The sequence below is a fragment of the Notamacropus eugenii genome, chromosome 1 (assembly GCF_028372415.1).
Source record: "Notamacropus eugenii isolate mMacEug1 chromosome 1, mMacEug1.pri_v2, whole genome shotgun sequence".
NCBI classification, from domain to species: domain Eukaryota; kingdom Metazoa; phylum Chordata; class Mammalia; order Diprotodontia; family Macropodidae; genus Notamacropus; species Notamacropus eugenii.
Window position 1 is genome coordinate 6730340 of NC_092872.1, and position 10154 is coordinate 6740493.

The 10154-nt window shown below is 44.5% G+C and overlaps 1 protein-coding gene across 3 annotated transcripts; it reads left to right on the forward strand.

Moving 5' to 3' along the window:
- The first annotated feature begins 2859 nt into the window (after positions 1-2859).
- Positions 2860-9774, forward strand: NICN1 (nicolin 1, tubulin polyglutamylase complex subunit). Of its 3 annotated transcripts, XM_072651090.1 has the most exons (7): positions 2882-3143; positions 3298-3353; positions 4958-5137; positions 6911-7024; positions 8555-8626; positions 9237-9344; positions 9423-9774. In XM_072651090.1, exons 2-7 carry the CDS (start codon positions 3342-3344, stop codon positions 9462-9464), a joined length of 528 nt encoding a protein of 175 aa, XP_072507191.1. In that variant the 5' UTR covers positions 2882-3143; positions 3298-3341; the 3' UTR covers positions 9465-9774. The 3 variants fall into 3 exon arrangements, with proteins under 3 accessions (XP_072507180.1, XP_072507191.1, XP_072507188.1); XM_072651079.1 differs by lacking the exon at positions 3298-3353 and having other exon boundaries at positions 2860-3143; XM_072651087.1 differs by lacking the exon at positions 2882-3143 and having other exon boundaries at positions 3155-3353.
- Positions 9775-10154: the final 380 nt, after the last annotated feature.

A 10154-nucleotide genomic window follows, 5' to 3' on the forward strand; every position in this document is an offset into this window, starting at 1 on the left:
AGGTTGAAAAATCATTTTACAAATATCTCATTTTATCCTCACAGGTAGGAGCTGTGAGGAAATTGAGGCAGACAAAGGTTAAGGGTCTTTTAGCCAGTAAGTATCTGAGACTCAATTAGAAATCAGGTCTTCCTGAGTCCCCATCCAAAGCTCTCCACTGTACCACCTAGCTGCCTCCGAGAAGCAGAAGAGATGTGGTGACAGCATCCTCAGGCATGAGGGATTGCTTATGAAAATGCATGTAGGCCTAGCAGGAAGGATGCTAGATCTGAGTCCAGTCCAGAGAATACATGAGGAGGGTGGAGTGAGAAAGGAGGCAGAATGTGGATGACCTGAGGTGACAGCCTAAATAGTTTGTTTGGGTGCAATAGGGAGCTTGGATCTTTCTGAGAGGCGTAATGCTAAAGGGAGATGTGTTCAATATTTTGGCAGTTGTGTGAATGATGCACTGGAAAGGGGAGAAGCTGCAATCAGAAAGAAACGGAGGCCAAATAGAACAATGGTTAGGTTATCACAGTAGTCCAGGCCAGAGGCTTGAGGGTCTCAAGCAGGACAGAAGCAGCGATGAATGAACGGTAAACCTGCAGAGGAGGTATGCATGGTGTTTAATTGGGTGTGGCAAAGGAGGGAAAGGGAAAAGCCAGATGAATCTAAGGTTTGACGTCTGCGTGAATGAATGTGAGGAAATGGACAGACCCACAATATTTCCATGTGGCCACACAGAATTATCAAAGCAAGTATCTGAATCCAAATCTCAGGAATCGAAGTCCCAGTTTGGCTATTCATTTACTGTCGTCCAGTCAACAACTAGCAATTTGGTTAGAAGAATGGGAATTAAAGTTGGAAAGGTTTGTTGAGACTAAAGTGTGATGAGCCTTGAATGGCAGGTTGAGTGTGGAAGAGGAAGTCTCTAGAGATATTTGGTCAGGGAAGGAATGTGATCAGTTCTGGACTCTCTGAAGTACTCAGACAGGATGTATAGGGATGAGTCAGAAGGGGAGAAACAGGAGAACTTGGGAAAGAGAGGATGGTTAGGAAGCTGCTGTAACTGTCCAGACATATTGACGAGAAAGAAGTATGAAAAAATAAAAAGGAAAATGTAAAAGTGCAAGATGTGATCACTACCATTTTTCTCCTTGACAGCAAACCTATACAAAAAATCTAATATCTACATTTTAATGAACTGAAAGAAATTTATAATAGAAATATAGATACAAATATAATACAAAAGTAATATTCATTTTATGATGCAGAAGTGGTCAAAGGACATGGAGTGGGACATACAAATCATTCCTAATTGCTTGAAAAATTGTTGGGATTCTTTAAGGATCAAGAAATGCAAATCAAAACAACTTTTGAGATTATATCTTACAGCTACCAAATTGGCAAAAATGACTGCAAAACTGTGTAACTCATGTTGATGTTGCTGTGGAGAAACAGGCACTCCTACTTTTTTTACTATTAGGCTGCTTCAAACTTTCTGGAAAGCAATCTGACGATGTCCGATGTCCGATTGGCCTAGGAAAACAAATCTTTTACTCCACTAAGCAAAGCTGAGGGGGCAAAGAAAAATAAATAAAGTATTTAGTACTATCCTAAGAATGCTATGCCCTTAGGTTAAGAGGGCACATCTTATGTGTCATCATCTTGGCTCAGGAGCGGAATTAAGTAATTCCAGACCTGCTGTTAAGACTTTATCCTGGGATAAACTTTATCATTTATTAAAATATGATGATTTTGTCTTTTATTGAAAGAAAAAAGACTGATGTGTACCAAAATATTAAGAGGTTTTAACTGTACTAGCGGTAAACAGGAAACTGTCTGTCCAAAGATTTGTGAATGACCAAAAAAACTGGTTTTTCCATAGAATGGGCCGTTACTGGGTCATAACCAGGAAAAATATGAAGAAACTCAGCTTTTTTTTTTTTTGAAGGAAGAATGGCCCTTTGAGGCAGTGGAGCAAGGATAGTATTGTATTTATGTCCACAGGGCTACTCAGCTCTGTCATCTGCTATGTGAATAATTTTCCTTCTCTTGAGCATCTGTTTCCTCTTATGTAAAATGAGAATAACTTCTAAAAGGTCTCTGCTAGCTTAAACTTGTGATCTCCTTGAGGCCTCTTCTCCCTAGAACTTAGCTTAGGGCCAGCACATAGTAGGCACTTATTAAAATGTTTATTGATTGATTGAAATAAATGATCCTATGATACAAAGTGAGGTCAATGGAAAAAGGGCCCAAGAACAAAACTGACATGGATTAAGAGTATGTTAATAGGCAAAAAAATCCTTGCAACAAAACAACTCCCCTTTCTGCCCAGTTACTTTGTTTCTTTCCCAATGACAGTAGCTACAATGTATATTAACACTTAAAAGTTGGCAAAGCTTTTCCACGTGCTATCTCATTTAATCTACACCATGAACCTGAGAAATCTATGCTGTCACGATTATTGTTCTTACTATCCCCACTTTAACATGAAAACTGAGGCAGTGGGTGAGGCTAAGTGGCTCGCCCCGTCCAAGGGTCTGGGGCAGCATTTGAACTCGGGTCCTTCTGAGCAGCGCTCGCTCACGACGCCACCTGGCGGCAGTAGACATCTAGGTCCCACTTGGACTGTGCAACAGGAAGGAGACCTCGTCTCAACAGCACCATCAACTGCACTGACTGTAAAGGGTTTTAGAAACCATGACCTCCTCCCTCCCTCCGGATCAGGGCGGCCCAAAAGGCCGACCGTGGCCAGTCCCGGACGGTTGGCCTGCGGCGGTTGAGAATCTCGGCCAGCCCTGCCCCGCCCGCCTCGGAGATTCTAGCGAGGGGTGGGGCTACGAGGTTAGGAGAGGCCGGGTGATTGGTGGAAGGGGAGCTTCCGGAGGCCCTTCCGGCCTGGGCTCGGAAGCTCCTCAATGCTGATAGGACAGCTTGCGGTCAGGCTGCAGGGTCTGCTGGGAGCTGTAGTTTTCCCGGCCTGGGATTCTCGGACCGCAGAAGATTTCTAAGCAGTAGCCTCCGGCGCCATGTCCCGGGTGCAGGTGCCCTGCCACATCAAGGGGGCTGTGGCGCTGCAGGTGGGCGATGTGCGGACGGTTCAGGGCCGGCCCGGCGTCCTGGTCATCGACGTCACCTTCCCCACTTCCGGGCCCTTTGAGGTGAGCGCCGGCCCGGGGCGGGGTTGAGGAGGAAGGCCGGCTCTGCCGCTGCGCGGGCTGGCCCTCGCCCTGTGCCTGGGCGGCCCCTACGCTGCCAAGGGTGGGGACGGAAGCCCGGGGCCACCCCTGAGCCTCAGTTTCCCTATCTGCCCAGACGGTCGGACCGGAGGACGTCTTAGGTCGTGCCCAGCCGATCGCATGATGAAGACGGTGATAACGACCCCCTTTCAGCTTCTCCCTGTTCGAAGGTTTTGTTCCCAGTGGTTCTGGGAGTTAGATAATAAAACACCGGCCCTCCCCCCATAGACGGGGGGGTCTGCGGCCTCCTGGACGCGGGGCTTTGACTCCTCCTGTTGTCTTGTCCGGTGTCGTCTTAAATTCCCCAGAAAGGGGTTCAGCAAATGCTTTTCCTCTAGTTTTCTTGAAAGTCACTTGAAAGCACATAGTGTTTTCAAGTTTACAGAATGCGCTTCTCATTGAGCCTTACAACCTGCCAAGCAGACCCTGCAGGCATTATTTTTCTCATTTTGCGGTAGAATTTGGAAAGATTAGGGGAACTGTCCAGAGCTGCATGGCTCACGAGTGTCCTACACCTTCCACCTTCTCTCTAGGAAGCCTTGCTGCCATGGGGCCCGGGGCTTTCCATTAGTTAACTCTTATGTGAGCCTACATCTTTTTTTCTGGTTATACATCGGATAAGGGATACTACTCTTTCTGAACCCTTCTTTGGTAATTTGTTGAAGCCTGTTTAGAGTCACTTTGAGCATGCTTTGATTGCTCTTTGTCAGACTGAGGACATGGTATATTAGAACTCAAATCCTTAAGTCTTCCCGTCAACAGCTCCTATGCACATGTCAAAATGACAAGACCGGGGCTTAGTTGAGCTGACTTTGCTTGATAGCCATCTGATTATTAATATTAAAAGAGGTTTAAAACAGAGAGACATTTGCCACATTACGCAGGCTCCCCAATGCAGGGTACAAAAGGAAGAGGAACTGATCAGATTATGATAGGCATTTGGATAGGAAATTTATAGCATTGATCTTTTAGTATTTATTACTTGGACAAATGCTGTACATGGGTAATGGACTGGGGCCAGAACTTAAGAGAAGGAAGAGAATAGGCTGGATTGTTTTTGAAAAATTATGAAGTTCTTTTAACGACCCCAAACAAAGGCCCATTTTTTAACATCAATATCCTTCTGCTGACGCTGTGTGACTCTGAGTCATGGCACACCACAGTTTGGAAAGATTTAAAGAACAAAGGAGAGGCACATAATGCCACATGGCAGGCTGTAGCAGATTGCCAATGAAGAATTATATAGAGGAAGTAGCAGATAAGTTATCAGAGAGATGTAAGATGGAAAAAGGATGTGGGCAAGTCATGTAATTGGATCAAGAGGTAACTAATGAAATCTGTGTACTTCATTGGTATGATATAACAATAAGAATTCTAGAGGAAGACTCCCATTATATTGAGTGGAATTTATAGGAGGACATGAATAAGAGTTACATAGAATGAAAGGCCTGGCTGGGTTGAGATGTATGTCACTGGAAAGAGTGGATGGAATCTCAGATCCACTGAAGTATCCAAGATACTTGCATGTTATTGTAAAAGCTTAAAATTTTACTTGAACACGCAGATATATTCGTGAATGTAAGGATTTCTAAAGCTTACATACACAAAGCCTTGTCCAGATTCTGTTCACTGTGTTTGTCATGGGAGCACAGAGTAAAAAATTTTATAGATCTGGCTTGATTTTGTTTCCTCCAAAATAGTGCCAGCCCTACCTGGGACCCTTGTGTGTGTTTCAGTTACAGGAAATCACTTTTAAGAATTATTACACAGCCTTCTTGAGTATCCGTGTGCGCCAGGTTGGTTCCCCAAACCAGTCATCCAACAAATGGATTACCTGTTTACGAGACTACTGCTTAATGCCCAATCCACACAATGAGGAAGGAGCCCAGGATTACGTGTCCCTATTCAAGCATCAGGTCAGTGAGAATTCTCTCTCCCTGGGAGTTAAGGTGAGCGTGGGCTCTGGGGAGAACAGTTGACTTTTTGCTCTGCGAAGCTCACTTTTAACGAAGTTAAATACTTTACCAAGAGAGAGTGAAAGTCTAAGAAAACCCAAACTCTAGATTTCTTTCTTTAAAAAAAAGGGAGGTATAGCACTATTTGGTTATTTTATACTTGATAAATGCCCCCAAATATGAGCATTTCCACATACAAAGAACAGAAGAAGAATATACATGGAAGTGCAAATCTCCATTACATTAAAGGTCATTTTTTTTACATATGGAAATTTATTCAGGATATTAGTTCCAAAATTGTCCCACTTGTCTGTTTCCTCTGAACTCCTCATGTTTTGTTCTGAGAATTTTTTTAATGCTTCATTGATACTTGTGTCAATCTTTTATTGTATGACCATCATTTCCTCCTCCCCAGTTCTCCACTCTTCAAAACAAAAATATAAATCTCCCTTGTAACCAATAAGCAGGGTCAAGCAAAACAGATCTACATGTCGGCCATTTCCAGAAATGTATATCTCATGTCTATTCTATTTATTTCTATTCTGTCACCCCTCTGTCAAGAGGTGGGAAGCATGTTTTATCATTGGTCCTCTGGAGTCACTTTTTGTACATGTAGGTCCTTCTTCTGTATTCTTTAACTCTTTGGTATATAAACTGGTAGTGCTATCACTGGGTCTAAGGGTCTGCACAATTTAGTGTTTCTTTCTTTATTTTAATATAGTTCCAAATTGCTTTCCAGAAAGGCTGCACCAGCCCACAGCCTGCAGTCAGATTTCTATGGTTCCTAATCATTTTCTAGATGCTTTCTTGACTAGGAAATAGATATCTAAGTAGAGAATATTTGGCTCAAGGGATTATGATAGTTCGTAGTTTATATAGGCAGCTCTCTGAAGAATTTTGAAATTGATTGTGCCATGGATGATGCTGGCAAAAGATCACTCAGCATCAAAGAAGATGCTGTGCTCTAGAAGCGAAGCAGATTGCAGCAGCTCCAAAGAAATGAGATGTACAAATTTAGAGACATCTTTTTCGAGACATCTAAATGTTCATGTGGGCTATATGTGCCTGGCTTGTAGTAGAGCATTCCAGACTTACACTGATCTGATCAGTCACCGTCAGACACACCGTAACTGGACTCCAACATAGTGATGTCATTTTGTTCCTCTTCGAGAACGAAGGACAACAACCAACCAGGCACCTAGGTGGTACCAATAGCTAGTGGGGAGAGTGGAGTGCTGGGCCTGGTCTCAAGAAACCCCAAGTTCAAATCTAGCCTCAGATGCATACCAGCTGTGTGCCCCGGGCAAGTCACTTAGCTATCTGCTTCAGTTTTCTCAACTGTAAAATGGGGATAATTATAAAACCTACTTCTCAGGGTTCCTCTGAGAATTAAATGAGATAATAATTGTATAGCACTTGGTACAGTCCCTGGCATACAGTAGGTGCTATATAAACTTGTTAGCTATTACATGGTACTTTGAGCCTCAAAAAGGCTTGGACGTTGTAGACAGAACAAGTGGCAGGGCCTTCTGGGCCATAGCCTCAAGGTCTTGGAACAACCAGGTCCTCAGGATCTCCACTCCTAGGTAGGAGGGAGTCCTCTCATGCCCCAAAGGGTGGGCTCCAGTGGGGGCAATAGTTCCCCTGGTTATTTCCCATTGCCTGAGGGCCCTTTAGCTGGGAGGGGTCCCATGGGAGGCACTGAATGATGAAGGTGGGCCTGCCTTTGTACAGATGCTGTGCAACATGGACAAGGTGGTGGAACTGCGCCTGATTCTGCGGCAGCCATCCCCACTGTGGCTCAACTTCACTTTGGAGGAATTGCAGTTTTTTCAGCATGGACCACAGGTGGGAGACTTTTTCCTGAGTGAAGAGGAGGACTGTCCTATAAGATGGATAATGTTTGTTCTGAGGCTTGTGCTAGACTGTACACATTAAACTCATCAAAGAAACAGTAAGCATCAGAAAAGGGTGAGGGCGGGATATGGAAAGGATCAGTTCTTGAAGACCAGTGTCCTTTGTGTGTTGATAGCTGTGGGTATACACTTTCTCTTCAGGGTTAAGGCCTGGAGAGAATCATTCAACAAATTTTCATGAAATGCCTACTGTGTTCAGATCCCTTTGTTAGGTCCTGGGTAAGTTACCGCATTTATGTATGACACAGTCTAAACACACATAATAGAGAGTGAAAATGAGTAAACCTCTTCGGAGCAGACCAGCAACATGACCAGAAGAGTCCTGGGGGTATGAAAAGAGTGTGCTGGAAAGCAGCCAAGTTAGACTAGGAACCGTGAGGACAGGGATGATGAATGGCTCCTTTGCTATGACTGGGGCTACAAATTGTTTACCAGATATCCTGAGAATAGTCTGACAACCCTCAGAGTATTTGGTGGAAAGCAGGGTATTTGGTTTGTGGAACCATATCCCAAAGTCAGCATGATTCTTAAATACAGGTGGGTCCTCTGGTGTGCAGTCAGGACTGCAGAACCCTATCCTGTCACTTCCAAGTCCTTAAGGGGATTGAACGATGATAAAACTGAATTAGAGAAAGAGGGAAGGTTGACATCTTAGAGTTAGGCCTCTCCATGCCAGGCACTGAGCTTAGAGCTGGCAGTACAAAGACAAAAATGAAATAATTCCTGAGTATTTACACAAGACAATGTGATCTCCGTGGGGAGGCCTTGGCAGCAGAGGACATCTTTAAGAAGGCATCATTGGAGCTAAACTTTGAAGGAAGCTAGTGATTGTAAGAGGCAGAGGTGAGGCCCAGATGGACTGCCTTTTGTGAGAAATAGCAGCAGGGCCAATTTGGCTAAACTAGGGAATACCTAAAAGGGGGTACTGGATACAATAAGCCTGGAAGGGTAGGCTGGTGTCAGTCTGTGAAGAGTTAGAAATGCCAACTAGACATCCTAAAAGTAATAGGGAGCCACTGGAGCTTATTGAGGGGAGGGACATCTATCTGATCTGCATATTAAAAGAAAAATCGCTTTGGCAACTCTATGGAGGATAGATTAAAGCAGGGGAAAGAGTTGAGGCAAGGAGACCAACTAGGAAGCCATTGCAGTGGTCCAGACCAGAAACGTGAGGGCCTGAACTGGGCTAAGCAGAGCATGGCTTGTGAGTTGAGGAAAGGTGATGAATTTGAGAGGTGGTGAAAGGTAGAAGTGCCGAGATTTGGCAACTGATTGAATAGACTTGAGAAGGTGAGGATGACTCTGAGCTTGTGAACTTGGGTAACTAGAAGGATACTAGTACCCTCTATAGAAAGGGGGAAATTTAGAAGGTGCCTGGGAGTGAAAGAGAACAAGTTCTGTTCTGAACATGTTGTATTTCTTCCCCCAATCCCATCTCCTTTGGTGGTGCTTTACTTAATAGAGTCCTTCCTCAGCCTTTACCAAGTGGCTCTCTCACCCAGCACCTTATGAGCAGCCAGCTCTCCTCCTTCAGGTAAGTTCACCTTTTATTTATATTTCTGGCTCCTCCCTGTCCTCCTCCCCCCACCCCCATAGTACCTAGATCAAAGCTTTTTATTTCCATATTATCAGTAAAGTTTGTCAGATTGAATTGGCTGGATGCTGGGCCTCTTTCTGCAAGAACCTTGTCTGTGATGAATGGTGTCAGACCTGGACTGGGAACATTATGCCCACTTTTCCTGAATCCTCTTGTGTCCCTACTCCCAATTTGTACAAACGTTGACTCTTTCTTGGGCCTAAGAAACACAGTGAAAGGAAGGGTACTGACAAAAGGGTCGTGACAGTGGGGAGTGATTGTGGCTGTTCTGGTGTTGGCATGGAAATGGTTTGTACATCTATGTGGAACACATCTGAATCATTCACTGCCCCACCCTACCCCACCCCATTGCTGGGCACATCTCAGACCTGTTGCCTCCTGCTGGACTGCCGGATATTGCCTCTTCGAACTGTTTCAAAGCTGTGATTATTAGTCATGGCTGTGGAAGCCCCACGAGTTAGGTGTAGAAGCTCTCCAGAGCTAGGAGAGGTTTAATTCTAGCTACCTAATCCTTTCTTCTACTAAGTCATTACTGTGTTTCTTTTAGCAAGCCCTCCCTGACCCAGATAAGGTCTCTTCAGAGGTACAGCAGATGTGGATGCTGACTGAGATGATCCGAGCCAATCGCACAACAGCCCGTATCGGCCGCTTTGATGTGAGTGTCCAGCTGCCTTCACTTCGAGCTCCCTAGCTCTTCTGTGGCCAGGACTGACTAGCTCTGTTTGTGTTACAGGTGGATGGCTGTTATGACTTGAACTTGCTGTCCTACACATGAACCCTCGAGGTTGTTTGGCCTCCAAACTTGGTTCATGACTGAGATGATTACTTTTTATTCCTGCTGAAGACTGAGGCCATCCTCAAACAAAAGAGGCCCAGTGTCCCTTGTCTGCTCCCAGAGCATCATTTTCTTCTTTGCTTCTACTTGGGACTGCCTACGCTTCTTGGTGTTTGTAAACAGCTTGAATGTATGCTCTGGGTGGAAACTCTCCCATCCCCTGACTCCAACCTGAACTCTGAGATGCCAACTTTCCTTCCTCCCTGCCTCAGTTTCACCATAAAAACTCACCAATGTTATTTCTTTAGAATCAATGTGTGCATAGTATTGACATGGTCTATTCCTTCTAGCTCCTTTCACTGGATAGTTATAGTCCTGCCTGTGTATTGCCTTAATAGTAACTTGTGGCTTCCTGTTGTTTCAGATCCTGAGCTCATTTGGGCTTGGGACAGCTCCATCGTGTGGTATAACTGTTATCTACATACCTGTCAGTAGTACGAGGCCTTTCATTCAAGCAAGTCTTTTTAGGAGCCTATAAAGCCCACCCTGTGCTAGGTGCAGATTGATACAAAGACAGACCCTGCCCTCAAAGAGCTCACATTCTAATAGAGAAGACAATATGTACATATGTAGGTACATAAAAAAAGTTATAATTTGAGCTGGTTCTGTACCTCTCATCTGGCTCGGGAC